The sequence below is a fragment of the Hemibagrus wyckioides genome, linkage group LG04 (assembly GCF_019097595.1).
Source record: "Hemibagrus wyckioides isolate EC202008001 linkage group LG04, SWU_Hwy_1.0, whole genome shotgun sequence".
NCBI lineage: Eukaryota > Metazoa > Chordata > Actinopteri > Siluriformes > Bagridae > Hemibagrus > Hemibagrus wyckioides.
In genome coordinates, this window is record NC_080713.1 from 25,057,560 (window position 1) to 25,074,382 (window position 16,823).

General features: G+C 38.4%; 1 protein-coding gene across 7 annotated transcripts in view; it reads left to right on the forward strand.

The window, feature by feature from the left end:
• Positions 1-16,209, forward strand: part of kirrel3b (kirre like nephrin family adhesion molecule 3b) — a 211,833-nt gene extending 195,624 nt beyond the window's left edge. For 2 of the 7 annotated variants that reach the window (XM_058388201.1, XM_058388202.1), the window contains exons 12-16: positions 109-240; positions 1,199-1,282; positions 1,507-1,616; positions 2,318-2,404; positions 8,429-16,209. In XM_058388201.1, the coding sequence (XP_058244184.1) occupies positions 109-240; positions 1,199-1,282; positions 1,507-1,616; positions 2,318-2,404; positions 8,429-8,881 (866 nt within the window). In that variant the 3' untranslated portion in view covers positions 8,882-16,209. The remainder of the gene's footprint in view (positions 1-108; positions 241-1,198; positions 1,283-1,506; positions 1,617-2,317; positions 2,405-8,428) is intronic. The other 5 variants (XM_058388203.1, XM_058388204.1, XM_058388206.1 and 2 more) reach the window with 3 other exon arrangements.
• The last annotated feature ends 614 nt before the right edge of the window (positions 16,210-16,823 follow it).

Genomic DNA, 16,823 nt, shown 5'->3' on the forward strand with positions numbered 1-16,823 from the left:
GCGCTCAGTCTCTTGATGCTCTCTTGTTTAGAAGTAAAAAGCCAGGCTCTGTGCCACTGTGATTATTTTGTCGAATTGACTCGGCTTGTCCATGCTGTGTTATTGTAGGCGGCTATCATTTGTTGTCCGCAGAGTCTCTGCCCGTGGCTGTGATTATCGGCGTGGCAGTGGGGGCTTTCGTCGCCTTCATCGTCCTCATCGGCACCATCGGGGCCTTCTGCTGCACACGCTCTCAGAGAAGTATGTGTCCTAGTGCTGAGCTCTGTTCATGTTCACCTTCCTCAGCAAGACAGAACAGTGCATGAGGGTTCAAATCATTTCAAACACTCCATGCTTTATTTTTTTCTTATTATTCGATCTCTCTTTCTTATCTTTTATATACATCTTCTCTCCATCCCATTATAAGGGCCAAGCATCTTCCCATTCTCCAAATCTGACCAGATGAGACGAATTATTATAATTATTAAAGGAAAACTCCACCCTGAAACATTTTTATACACAAATATTGGCACTGTATTCAGTGTAGATTCTGGTTGCATTGTCAAACTGATAGCACAGTCACAACAGGAAGCAAAAAATACTCCTGAATATAAGGGATAAAAAGAAAAACGAAAGAAAAAGAGCTTCTTTTCGTACTCAACCTTTTCCAGAGCTTTTTTTTTTTCTTAATCATCATTTTGCCGGAGATGTAGAAGCGTCAGAGCAATTGCAATGCAGATATATGATGAGTTACAGCAGGGTCTCACCTCAGCTAGTTAGCGATCCACGAGATCTATGACTAGCGGCCCACGGCACTGAGCACTGATGGTGGTGTTAGAGTAAAACATCGCCAAAAAAATTGGAGCAAAGATTGGAGCAGAATGTACATGTGAAGAGTCAGACTAAAGGACTAAAGTGCCGCTGCAACACTCTCTTCAGGCAGAGATGAAGTGAGGGCTGAATCCCATAAAGACCAGAATCAGCAGGAAGTTGAACTGCATTGTGGGTAGACCTACATGTTAATGATGTAACTCTCAGCAAGATAGTAATTGAAGATCAGATTCTAAAGATTAATATTTAAAAAAAAAAAAGTCATTCAGGGTGGATTTTTCCTTCAAAAAGGCCTTTTAAAGGAAGTTCAGGAAGTGAAGGAATAGCTTGCAGGAAGTGTCATGGGAGGCGTTGCTAGCGTTGAGCATGTTGTTGTTGTATACTGCAGAAGACGCTCACCTGGTTATGCCCTCCCTCCCTGCCTCGATCTGTGCTCAGCAGAGAGAACTTTCCAGCAAAATTAAAACAGAAAGTAAGCCCTCGTTCCCCGATTGTCACCAATTAACACTACAAACAGTGCTACTGATGTGCGTCTGGACTGTGTTCTTGAGTTTGCTACATGCTTTACTGACTAAATCACGTTAGCCTGCAGATACAGAGACAAAAGCCAAGCATTTTTGAAGTTGCATGAAAGACCTATGAGTTTGCAGAGCAGTCGATAATAGTGTAGTAACATGTAAAACATCTGTCTGGCAGACCTCAAAGGCGTCGTCTCGACCAAGAACGATATCCGCGTGGAGATTGTCCACAAGGACCACAATGCCGCACGGGAAAATGAGGACCATGCCGCCATGAAGCAGCTCATGGTAAGATTATTATTTTTTTTTTTTAGCTTCACCAAAATTTTAGCTTCACCACCCCTTTCAAAGTTTGCCACATCATTATGCCCAGCGCACCAAACAAACGCACCAGCTCATTACGCCTTCTCCTGTCATGTCCTCACATAACAAATGCTCGTCATCTGCACCCTGGTGCTAATAACCCCCATCCAGGGCTAATGCTAATACCAAGCCCATGAATAATGCAGTTTGAGATTGCATGTGTGAGTGTGTGTTTGAGAGAAAGCCCTGATCGCCTGAAGCCCTAAATTTAGCCTCCAGCCTGCTTCTCCCGGGAAGATGGTGACGCAGCCATAGAGATAACAATGATCAAGTGGCCTGGGGCTTTTTTTTTCCAATCCGCCTCTCGGAGAAATGCTGTCAAAACAGGCGATAGCACCCTCTTTTGAAATCCCACTATGTGTTCTGTGCTTCCCTAAGGCCTTGCAAACAGCACCGAGATTCTACTTAGAGCTCAGGATGCGATTATGCCTAAGGCTAGGTTTGGGACATGTTGACAATTTGTGGTGATGAGATGAAAAATATTCGTAGGAAATTGACACAGCTTAATTTAAGGTTGATTGGCTATATCGTTAAGTATGTTGACACTGGATTTAACAGACAGACAGGGAATGTAAGATATGTTTTAATCCAGCAGTGTGTGTGTGTGTGTTTGTTTGTGCCCTCAGATTGAACGTGGAGAATTCCAGCAGGAGTCTGTTCTCAAGCAGCTGGAGGTCCTGCAGGAGGAGGAGAAAGAATACCAGCACATCAAGGTGAGCATCTGTAGGGGGTTGAGTTCCTCCTTTCAGACACATTGCTGTTGCAGTTTGCACAGTTTGTGCAATCCCAGGTCCCACAGCAAGCTGTTTATTTATCAATTCTGGGCATTCGGTTTTGAAATAACAATAACATTTTCAGTCCAGAGCGAAAGGTGGCATACGCTTGACACCAAATGACATTCAGAACCAGTATCAAAATGCAGAACTGGAATTTGAATCGAAATTAAAATTTCAAATCAGAAATTCCAAGCAGAATCAAAATCCATCATGAATTTCAATTCGAATCAGAATCAGAATCAGCATCATTATTCTGAATCAGAATCACTACACAAAATCAGAATCACTTTACAGATTCAGAATCACTATACAGATTCACGTCACAGAATCAGAATCACTACACAGAATCAGAATCACTACACAGAATCAGAATCACTACACATGATCAGAATCACTACACAGATTCAGAATCACTACACAGAATCAGAATCACTATACATGATCAGAATCACTACACAGAATCAGAATCACTACACATTATCAGATTCACATCACAGAATCAGAATCACTACACAGAATCAGAATCACTACACAGAATCAGAATCACTATGCAGAATCAGAATCACTACACAGAATCAGAATCACCACACAGAATCAGAATCACCACATAGAATCAGAATCACTACACAGAATCAGAATCACTACACAGAATCAGAATCACTACACAGAATCAGAATCACTTCACCGAATCAGAATCACTACACAAAATCAGAATCACTACACAGAATCAGAATCACTATACAGAATCAGAATCACTACATATGATCAGAATCACTACACAGAATCAGAATCACTACACAGAATCAGAATCACTACACATGATCAGAATCACTACACATGATCAGAATCACTACACAGAATCAGAATCACTACACATTATCAGATTCACATCACAGAATCAGAATCACCACATAGAATCAGAATCACTACACAGAATCAGAATCACTACACAGAATCAGAATCACTATGCAGAATCAGAATCACTACACAGAATCAGAATCACCACACAGAATCAGAATCACCACATAGAATCAGAATCACTACACAGAATCAGAATCACTACACAGAATCAGAATCACTACACAGAATCAGAATCACTTCACCGAATCAGAATCACTACACAAAATCAGAATCACTACACAGAATCAGAATCACTATACAGAATCAGAATCACTACATATGATCAGAATCACTACACAGAATCAGAATCACTACACAGAATCAGAATCACTACACATGATCAGAATCACTACACAGAATCAGAATCACTACACATTATCAGATTCACATCACAGAATCAGAATCACCACATAGAATCAGAATCACTACACAGAATCAGAATCACTACACAGAATCAGAATCACTATGCAGACTCAGAATCACTACACAGAATCAGAATCACCACACAAAATCAGAATCACTTCACCGAATCAGAATCACTACACAAAATCAGAATCACTACACATGATCAGAATCACTACACAGATTCAGAATCACTACACAGAATCAGAATCACTATACATGATCAGAATCACTACACAGAATCAGAATCACTACACATTATCAGATTCACATCACAGAATCAGAATCACTACACAGAATCAGAATCACTATGCAGAATCAGAATCACTACACAGAATCAGAATCACTATGCAGAATCAGAATCACTACACAGAATCAGAATCACCACACAAAATCAGAATCACTTCACCGAATCAGAATCACTACACAAAATCAGAATCACTACACATGATCAGAATCACTACACAGATTCAGAATCATTACACAGAATCAGAATCACTATACATGATCAGAATCACTACACAGAATCAGAATCACTACACATTATCAGATTCACATCACAGAATCAGAATCACTACACAGAATCAGAATCACTATGCAGAATCAGAATCACTACACAGAATCAGAATCACTATGCAGAATCAGAATCACTACACAGAATCAGAATCACCACACAGAATCAGAATCACCACATAGAATCAGAATCACTACACAGAATCAGAATCACTACACAGAATCAGAATCACTACACAGAATCAGAATCACTTCACCGAATCAGAATCACTACACAAAATCAGAATCACTACACAGAATCAGAATCACTACACAGAATCAGAATCACTACATATGATCAGAATCACTACACAGAATCAGAATCACTACACAGAATCAGAATCACTACACATGATCAGAATCACTACACAGAATCAGAATCACTACACATTATCAGATTCACATCACAGAATCAGAATCACCACATAGAATCAGAATCACTACACAGAATCAGAATCACTATGCAGACTCAGAATCACTACACAGAATCAGAATCACCACACAAAATCAGAATCACTTCACCGAATCAGAATCACTACACAAAATCAGAATCACTACACAGAATCAGAATCACTACACAGAATCAGAATCACTTCACAAAATCAGAATCACTACACAGAATCAGAATCACTACGCAGAATCAGAATCACTACGCAGAATCAGAATCACTACACAGAATCAGAATCACTTCGCAGAATCAGAATCACTACACAGAATCAGAATCACTACGCAGAATCAGAATCACTACACAGAATCAGAATCACTACACAGAATCAGAATCACTACACATTATCAGATTCACATCACAGAATCAGAATCACCACATAGAATCAGAATCACTACACAGAATCAGAATCACTACACAGAATCAGAATCACTACACAGAATCAGAATCACTACACAGAATCAGAATCACTTCACAAAATCAGAATCACCACACAGAATCAGAATCACTTCACCGAATCAGAATCACTACACAGAATCAGAATCACTACACAGAATCAGAATCACTTCACAAAATCAGAATCACTACACAGAATCAGAATCACTTCGCAGAATCAGAATCACTACACAGAATCAGAATCACTACGCAGAATCAGAATCACTACACAGAATCAGAATCACTACACAGAATCAGAATCACTACACATTATCAGATTCACATCACAGAATCAGAATCACTACACAGAATCAGAATCACTACACATTATCAGATTCACATCACAAAATCAGAATCACTACACAGAATCAGAATCACTTCGCAGAATCAGAATCACCACATAGAATCAGAATCACTACACAGAATCAGAATCACTACACAGAATCAGAATCACTACACAGAATCAGAATCACTATGCAGACTCAGAATCACTACACAGAATCAGAATCACCACACAGAATCAGAATCACTTCACTGAATCAGAATCACTACACAAAATCAGAATCACTACACAGAATCAGAATCACTACACAGAATCAGAATCAATTAAAATCAGAATTAAAATCAAAAGCAATATGTGTTTTTTTTTTTCACAGTACACAATCTTTACACACAGTGTACAATGTGTGGTATAAAGCATTTGTATTTTCCTTTTAAATCCTTTAAACCATCTTTTATTCCACCTACCGATTATGACTTTTCTTGATTAATAACACCTTCTGACCAATTAGAATCACTCATTATTTAAAATCTTGTTTCAGGACACACCCACATTCATCTTCTCGAATTGAACATCTTGTTGAATTGTTTGAGGTTAATAGATAGTCACATAGAGCTACACCCCGGCACAAACACACACAAAATCCATGTCTGAGTGAAACATTTGCACTTGTCTGCATTTGCTAACAAATCCTAAATGACTCTCTCCTCACTTAGAAGCTGTAATGTTGTGATTCTAGGCACTAAATGAGCACATTTGCAGACTGTAAAGTGAAAAAGTTTGCCACTCTGGATATGCCCACTGAACAATGCCTAAGCAGGATTAAATGCAGTCGCTGCACGACCACCCGAGGAAAATTGTTTCTTCTGAAATGGAACTTTTTGTATTACAAGCCAAAGTTTTATTTCAGTGAGGTTTATGGGGTGCAATAAAAGCCTCATCAGGATAGATGGCCTTCGACTGGAGCCGAGTGTCTACTTTATATGAGCAGAGTCTATGAAGAGCTGCTATTATCTCCGCCTTAAATCTATCCTTATAGATCTCATCAATCTGATCATAAACACAATAAAAAAAAACATGCTGTAAATCAAACAACATCCATCAGTCATATTACTACTGAACAGCTATAAGGAACAGAGAAAACATCAAGCCTGTTTCTATGTTGTTCGGTATTCCAGACGGCTTCTTCGCTCAACTGTCCTGTATTTATTCTCTTTATATATTGTGCGAATTGTCAGCAGCTCTGGTGGCTGCTATATCATCTTTTCATTCATTTCCCCAGGGCTTTTGTGTGTGTGTGTGTGTGTGTGTGTGTGGTTTAGCTCTGTATCTCATTCTGTCTTATAGTCTCTCAGATCCTTCACTTATACACACACACACACACACACACAAACCTCTTTGTCTGATAAATCCTTCCATGGGTTGTCATAGCAGAGTCATCTGGGAGTGATTATTTTCCCTCCCATGAGTTCTTGCCCTTCACACACACACACACACACACACACACAGATATCCACTTGGCAACTGGGCGCAGTAGTTCCACAGTTCTCTGATTACACCTTTTCAGTGTATTTGGAAAGAGACCATTTTTAGACCAATTAACGTTGCTTCATGTACATAGTAACAGCAACTGTTGCACAGATTTGTGCTGCCAGGGACTGAAGCATTGAGAGCTGATTAATTAGCAAGAAAGGGATTTCTTTTCTTTATTTATTGTTTTTGCGTTAGTGTGAAGAACGGTTCATGACGTTGAACTATCTTCTGTTCCTCCTGCTCCAGCACTGTCTGATTGCTTATTTCCCGTGCCAGGTCACTATTATTATTATTATTATTATTATTATTATTATTATTATTATTATTTTTTATTATTATTATTATTATTACAAGTTCAGCCTCAGGGAGATTTTTTTCCCTTTATTTCTTCATTTAGGGAAAAAAAAATGTCATCACATTTTATTAGACTGACTTTAGGAATCTTTTGGGGATCTTTAATCTGTCAAAGAACCATTCAGAAGAATTTTCCCCCAAAGACTGACATAGTTGCTACTTTAAAAATAAATAAATAAATAAATAAAAAAGCATTTCTCTGAGGTTATTTGGATGGTGATGGATTTGAACCTTAGCTTTTTCACAGAAACTTTTTGTTGTATGAATAATAGTATGAAAAGATTTCATATCAGACTTTCATATCAGCAAAAACAAATAAAATGTTTTTATATTAATATATTCAGTGGGTAGTGTTGCTGCCTCACTCGAACCTGAGTTCATGTGGAGTTGCTCTCCATGTCCTTGTGGGTTCCCTCCAGGTTCTCCAGTTTCTCCACCTCTCAAAGCAATACCAGTGGGTATACTGGTGATACTAAATTAATGATTTGGATATACTGGTGATACTAAAAACCCCTAGGTGTGTAAGAGTGTGTGTTTGACCATCCAGCATGTATTCCCAGTGTGACTGGGATAGGCTCTAGATCCACCTTAGCCCTGACCATGTTAAAATGGGAACTAAAGATGAATGAATAAATAAATATAAAGTATAATATTCAAATTACGCATTATTTTTCACTTTACTTTTACTTTCAGTAATCACATTTACTTTCAGTAATTACTTCTACTGGTCAGGGTCCTGATGGATCCGGAGTGTATTCTGGGAACACTGGACAATGAGTTGGGAATTGATCCTGGATGCTACTCCACATAAAGCCTTGCCAAAGGTCAAGGTTGAGGCAATAATACACTAGAATTAAGGCATGTTTAATGGTTTAGCTTTCTAAAAGTGTCCCTACTTGGAACCTTATCTGAACAGGATATGTTTCAGACAAATGATCCCTTAGAGGGACAAACCCTAATCGTACAATGACACACACTTTCAGTTTTCAGTGCTGTATTTGTCAGAAATCACCCTTGAACGAATGTTTTCTTTTCTTCTCCATGTTTTCTTCTCATCCAGGATCCCACCAACGGCTACTACAGTGTGAACACCTTCAAGGAGCACCACGGGACTCCCACCATCACGCTGGCTAGCACCCACAATAACACCGAACTGCGGCGTGAAACCTCCACGGGCAAACAGCGAGTACCCACAGGCATGTCCTTCACCAACATCTACTCAACCATCGGTGGTGCGCCCAACCCTCGCTTGTACGAGTACGGAGGACGATTCGTCCTGGGCACAGGCAGCAGCTCCATCGAGCTGTGTGAGCGCGAGCTGCAGCAGCGTGCCTCCCTCAGCGACTCGGGTTCCTTCATGGACACGCAGTGTGACAGCAGTGCCAGCAGCTACGCACACTTTGACAAGGACAGCAAGGCCTCAGCGTCATCCTCGTCACACCATTCGCACTCGTCCTCGCAGAACTCGGACCTGACGCGACCTCTGCAGAAGCGCATGCAGACTCACGTGTGATAACATCGTGTCATACTGCAACGATGTCCGGAAGCAGATCAAGCACACATGCTCTCTTTTTCTTACTGTTTTTGTCTCAGTGACGTCATATTAAGGACCTTGCAGCTGCAAATACAGCTTTGGGAAAGTCTTTGTGGTTCCATATGCGGACGAGTCAATTACCCTGAACTGAGAAGAAGCACCTCCAGTGTAGTACTAGTAAGAATCGTCTCAGCTACTGTACAAAACGCCAAATCAGGATGACACAAAATGACAAAACACATGCAACATGTGGACAAGCAAATCCTAAAAGCATGGAGGTCTACAAAACATGAACAGACTCTACAGTGCCGTCGACACCTCCAGTCCATGATGCCTTTGGCAGCATCAGAAAGACAACATCCTGATTCTTTAGTCTTCTCTTGCTCTGTTGTAGAGCAGACCTGTCTAAGTGAGTGTGTATTATTTGACAGTAACTCTCTTTTCCCTTTCCCCACAGCTATGACTTTTACTTCAGTGTGGATGGAAACTTATAAAAAAAGAAAAAAACAACAAAAAAAAACCCAGACTTAATCACTGTCAGTCAATACAGTTGGATTCCAGTCCTCCTGGATCCACAAGATATATATCTCTCGGCCATTCTGAGAATATCTGTACATTATTCATATATATATATTTTTTATTTCTTTCCTTGCTGTCTTTTGTCAGTCTGATGGTATGTTTTCTTCTCTCTTTCGCGATTGTTGACTTTGCTGACCTTAACGAGGACGATTTGATCCTTTCTAACTAAGACGATTTGAAATGCACAGGATGTTTTGGCCATAAAGTAGGAACAATGCAAATATTTTTCCGCTACTTTGTTAAAAAAAAAAGAAAAAGAAAAAAAGCTCAGACTCGGTGTGTGACGTGACACGCATTTGGTCTCGACGAAACCTCGTATGTACCAGTGACACGATCTACAATATATACGCTAATGACCTTCGTGTGGCTTTTAAGTCTTAGTATATAGTCACATTGTTTACACTGACTGAAAGAGATTGACGGCTGAAGACCCCCAGGACGGAGGGAAAACATTCCATCTGCTCTCCACAGCCTTCAGACTGCACTGCAGTACACCTGCTCACTGTTTTAAGTGAACTGTCTGCACACTGAGATGTACCATTGAGACTCTGGTTTTATTCTAAAATTTGTTTGTACGATGTTTGCTCTTTATTTTTCTTTTTTTTCTTTTTTTTTCAGTTGAGAGCACTTAAAGTTACTACTGATTACACACACGAGCACCTGTACAGATGCACTGTACAAAAAAAAAAAAAAGAGCCAAATGCAGAGCAGGAAGTAGTACGGAGATGTGCAATGCATGATGCATGCCAGGTGGAGGCAGACGGAGGCAAGCAGGTGCTGTTTGGTACGATTACAGCCTCATCTACATGATATGTATATGTATTACACACACTGTTTTGCCTGTGAGGCTTCGAGTAGAAGAATTTCCAAGTTTCTGATAAGGCAAGGACACCAGATAAGGATACACAGGAAACTCTTTTTTGTCAGCTGGATTAACTCGTGTGCAGCGTGAGAACTCGGATCAAACAGGGCATAAAGTGATAGCTACTGGGGGTTGGATTAGTAATAAAAATAATAATAATTGTAAATGTAGTCAGCTAGTCACATTTTCCATAGCTAAAACAATATATATATATATATATATATATATATATATATATATATATATATATATATATATATATATATATATATATATAAATAATCACTTTTTTGGCTTTTTCAGCATCAACTAACACATAACCACAATCACCAACTGTACAGAGACACTACACTTGCTTCCTTCCTGCATGGTTCCAATCAGTGCAATAAATGTCCACTTAACACTATTTTAAGGCTGTGAGCACACAGCATGGAAGCTTGTGTCCATCAAAACAACCCTTCATTATAGCTCAATCACCAGCTTTCCTTCTATGTCAAGTGTGATGTCCAGAGCAGCCACTGGGAGCTTTCTCCAAGCTGATGATCTGGGAGTTATTTAGCTTTGACCCCAGCAGTATTCGGAAAATATTTTGTGGGAGTTGAACTGACTAGTGATGTGCAACCAGTGGCTCTGAAAACTCTCCCTTACAACGCTGATCTTGAAGGAATTGATTATGCCACAATTGAGAAAAAGAAAAAAAAAGGAAGAAAACATATCTAGATGCAAAATACTAATGATAGCCATTCATTAAAATAAATAAAAGAACAATGTGCTGTTGACTGTAGAGCTTTTATTTTTTCAATCTGATTTATTTACTATCTGTCTCGCTGTTCAACAAGTCAATTAGCACATTGCAACCCCTAGTAGCTAGACACCTCAGTGTGGAAAAGTTACCTGAACATTACACTGGATATTTATCAATGACCGAATCATGTAACAACTTCATGCCCAATTGAAACCTCTCACATTCCAAATGTTAGCATTGCTCCAATGTACATAACCTCAAGAAAACCATCGTCAATAGTTCATGTGTCGATAGAACATTAGTGGTCGGAACGGTCAAGGGTGATACAATTCTGTTTACTTTAAAAGGTGATATGATTAAACATATTTGTGTTTACTCCAGTCATCACTGTAAAACAACCTCGCTCCATGACAACACAATCGTGACATTGTTGTAGATAACGAAGCTAAATCAAGTTCATCATGTATAGAAAGTGGGAGTGGGAGATTTCAGTGCATCTCTATGGAGACTGGGAAAGAAAACTGAGCGGCCAGGATGTGTGGGCTCACAATTATATATATATATATATATATATATATATATATATATATATATATGTTTCACAATCAACAGTTAGTGTGAATTAAACCGCTGATTAAAACAGAAGCAAATCTGCTTTAGAGACAGTGAGAATCAACCCTCAGTCTGCGCGCACTTATAAAACATTCCCAACCGTGTACATCATCTGTGCAGCTTGTGAAACATGTTGTTTTTCTTACTGTTTAACTTTGTAGAGGTTTAGACCATTCAGAGCTCAACTCTAGCACTGGAGTCAAGAACAGTTTAATTCACCAACCAAACCTGGTAATTAACTGAGTAGTTGAATCGGTTATCTTTAAGCAGGGAAATCACTGAACTGTGTAGATTTTGTGTTTCCAGAGCTGGAATTGTAGACTTCATGGCCTAGTGTTGGGCCACAGCCTATAATTCAGTGGCTCAAACCAAACACTTGAAAAATACTTCAGCAGAACCAATTAACACGTAGAAACAAAATGGATGTAGTAAACAAAACATGAACCACTGAGACTGCTGTAGCAGATCATCTGTCGCTGTTAATTTATGTAAATGATTTACTTGAGCATTAATAATGTTTCATAAATTATCCTCCCTGGATTGAAGGTGAAGTGATGTGAAGTGAAGTGACACAGCTCAGTTCATGGAAGGTGTTTAAAGAGAAATTGGACAGAAAATCAACAATGGTTGAGTAAATGGAAGCAGTTATATTCTTAGGGTTTCTCAAGGGTTCTCTAGATAGTTCTGGATATTTGGCCGAGAGAAAAGCCAGTTAGGGTTCTAGATTTATATTTGCCTCCAGGAGTGTCTTGGTTTATATTCAGTAGAATTCGACGACATAGACAGCAAACCTGTTTCCAAAATCATTTTCCACTGTTCAATTAAACATATAAAACATTGATATGGTTTTTATTAGTCTATCTCCCAGCGTGCCATCGTGAAGTGCATTGTTATAATGGCTCGAGTGTTCAATGCGCCATCTGTGAATGGGTCATGAAAGACTTACGAATGAAATAATAGAAAATTGTAAATCGTTACAGTTTAGAGTTCTTTCAGTCCATTTTTAATTCCATCTGCTATCATCAGATCAGTCAACCAAGCTATTGATCCAATCAACCGTTTAGTTTCTGTTTAAATCTTTTAATGCTTTCTTTAATAAATCAAGTGCTAGAATAGATAAATCAAGGGCTGTAAATGCTTGATCAAAGTGTTTCGCCATCAGTTATACAGATGATACGTTTTATAATCAGCTTAAAACTCGGACTGACCCTTTGCAGGTAGGTCAGGTATCTTCTCTATGGAGTATGTGAACACCATTACTGTAACAATCGTACTGAGTCGTAACTCTACTCTGCTAACAAACCCATCATTAGGAGGAAGGGGAAGAGTGTACCTTGCTTATTAGACCATGTAAAACACTTCTCGGTCCTCACACCACTGCTCAGCTCATGAAGATCCTAAGAATAACAGTGAAGAGGAACAAAAAAAATTCTCACAGAAATGTACAGTGCATGATTTCCATCGTCATTTTCCATACTGTAGAGGTGGCATTTAAGTCAAATCAGCATTCAGGGTGCAGGCACGAGAGATGAGTCTTGAGTCGTCGTAAACACTTTACATAGCATTATATTTGCATTTCTGTAAGCTTTTATACATGAGTGCTGTTGACTGGGTCTAATTTTACAAATGGATTGGTGCCCACTGCAAGGCTTAAACATAACGAGCCTGTTTCACTGCTGATAATACAGCTCACAGCTTTCCATGCGCTCTATATGAATCCCTAATGCTCTCTGTATATAATTTGCTGTTATTTACCTTTCTTCTTTAGTTAGTTCGGATATTAGAAGGCAAAATCGAAATCTAAATGTCATTGACACTGTATAGACAATCATTCTTTTTCTTTCTTTTTCTTTTTTTTTTTATTGTAGTTTCATAAGAGAAAGTGAACAAGGTGGAGCTGGATAGTCTTAAAAAGAAACATTTACAGATCATTTTCCTCATGAATTTCTTTTGTCTAATTTCTTTACACAATCCATTACTGTAACTCAGATGTTGGAAAAATTGTACGTCTATTAAACTATTAACTACGAGTTAACCTTGAATAGGAACACTTGAATTCTATCTTTCTTTCTTTTTTTCCCTGCATGCACAGTGTACAGTGTTCTTGAATACTGAAAACTGTGGATTCATTTGTTTGGTACAGCAATTTCATCTTCACGAATCACTGAAGCTTGAAGCAGTACATGTAGTTCATGTCATGAAACAACATTAGCATTTAAAAGGGTCCTTGTTTTATCCACGCTGGAATTGAATTTTCCAAAAAAATACCCATTTCCTTTTTCTTTTCCTCCATGGTCTCTTATTATCTTTACACTTTACTAAACTATACAGTATATATATATTTTAAGATTCATTACTGTACCTCAGATAATGGAAAATTGTGTTAGTAAACCATTATTTATGAATGATATTAATTCTCACTAATTTGTTAATTTTATTACTATACATCCTAACAACCCCTAAGTCTCCACAGTGAAAAAGAGCAAACTTGGCAGATGCTAATTCTATTTTCCATATGTGTAATATCTCTATTTTGCACCAGATCAGGTTGGGGTTATCCGCTTCAATTCTAACAATTTGTTCAGTAAACTCAGCAAATCCAGAGCTATTGTTGAATTGTTTCTCCTTTCCACCTCCATCTTAAAAACTACTGAAATCATTCGTCATGCTGTTCATTGCAATGCCATTAAATATACCATAACAGCACGTGATAACACTGTGCACCATATAGAACACCTTCTACCGCTTATACAACATGAAATAAGAAATACCTATGGCGTTAACTCTAATACAGAGTGAGTGGATTACGGAGCTGATCTCCATATTGTTTAAATAGCGTGTGTATATATGTGTGTGTATCTTGCTTATCACACAATGCCGGTGAGTTTAATCCTGTCCAAATGGGCAATGAGTGATTATATAAACTCGTCCAAGCCACACAGTCAGATAAGGACGGTGAAGGTTAAAGCGCTGAAAACTTTTGGCTGCATGTGGCCTGCATGTCCTCACCATTCTTGGAAATATTATCCCCGCCATTGAGCATACAGAGTGATGACTTGCTTGAAATCTTGCTGTCCTGGTTTCTCCATACAGTCTGTTCCATGCTTTGCCATCATGGTGAGTCACTGAAGCTGATGAGCGTGAGGCATAGACAGGTCATATACTTGACTGGCTAGCTAGCTCTATTTCTGGTCATTTCTCTTCCCTATAACTATAGCTAATAGAAAGAGATATATTATATCTATGAGTTGTGTTCTGGCAAGCTTGTTGATTGTACCTTATCAGAAAACAGAAAATGGTAGTGTTGATGAATAAAGCAGGGTATAATTTTTGGCCTGGTTTTTAACATGAATTATTTGTTCATGATTCAAGATCAGCTGAAATATACCAATAAAGTTGCCAGTTATTGATTAAAATCAGAGTGTTATCTTTGCTACGTCTGAATTGTGTCTACAACTGGCAAAAACAGGCTTTTGCAAATTTAACACCTGTCCTTCGGTCATACAAATCATAGATAGTCACAAAAGTCACTTTCAAGCCTAAGGCAGCTTTACGGCTATACAATTTTTGGCCCAAATTTACTGTTCCAAAAAAAGTGGTCTTAGACTACATAATATGATGAGTTCATAATATGATGAGGTGGCCAATGGCAGTGGAACCTTCTAGAAAGTTTCTACTGACTGCTGAGATGCTCATGAAAAATTCATCAATAGGACAATGGCAAAGGATTATGCCAAAGTCAGCGAAAGCTACAGATATGGCAGTGGCAATGGAGAAACATAAGAATGCGAAATCTTAAAAAAAAAAAACCTCATTACATCAAGGTTTATCTGAGAAATTCTATTTTTCTCTGCAAGTCCAGATCGATGATGTAAGCAAGACAGGTCATTTTCTTTAATCACAGGTCTAGGATTGGAGGATCTTCGGCATAGAAATCTGACATGATGAAAACAGAGTGTTATATATTCCAGTCATGGGGTTCATCTCATACACTGTGACAAATAATAATCATAAAGCTTATTACTGTGAATCATAAAAAGGTCTACAACTTGCTCAACTTTGTGTGAAAACTATGGAATCAAGGCTTGTCTTAGCCTTGTGTTCCCTCCTCTCCACACAAATACACACAATACACACAAAAGCATGGATCTTAGAATATCACCGGTCATAGCGTAATTGCCATGGGCATTTTTTTTATTTTTTTTTGCCTGATTTTTTTTTTTCTTTTTGCCTTTTACAAATCAATATCTCGTTAGTCCTTCAGTCTTTCAATAACATGCTACGGTAACGAAAATGATGTATACATTGAAGTTGCAAAAATCAATATTTAGGGCTGCAAAAAAAGTTCTTTACCATCACGTCATGTGGGTTTGAAAACAAAGGGTTTAACCACTATTTTCCTCCAGTGGTTCTGTATATCCATCAAACCTATAAAACAATGTGTTTTACTTGTAATGGTCTGTGATCCTATGATGCTGTTGCTCTGTATATTTGAGAAAGAAAAATGAAAATGATCGAAAAAAAACCCACCTTTATTGTGGTTATTGTGTGTGTCACTGTGTCTGTTAACCTGAAGCTCTTTTCAGATTTTGTAATTAGACAAAATAAGCAGAAAAACAAAAAGAGGTGATTGCTTTTTTCTCCCACCCTGCTTCTCTATCTCCATCTATCTACTCAGCTAACAACTATTTTCTTCCCTTTATGCAGTTCAGTCCAGCTCATTATAAGTCTGCAAATCTTTGAATAAACAGCTAACGCTTCTAAAAGGCATAAAGGAAAACAAACCTGTAAAAGTGCAGTACATACAGTCATATTTTTCTAAATAATCTTTATTATCATCTGGTGAAGGTATTGTCAAACATACCATAGAGCATTTACACAGATTGTGTATCATCTATAATGTGCAGTGCATACAGTCATGCAGATACAAATCAATAGTTTAGTGAATGTTCACATCATGCATGAGGAAAAATCTGATCTCTGACTCTGACATTGGCTGCTGTTTGGTTGTTGGTGTTAGTTTGAATATTTATAAACCACTGATCTCTTGGGATTTTATGCCCAACGTTCTCTTGAGTTTATACATGAGCAATGACATAAACGCCTTGCTGATGAGAAAGGTC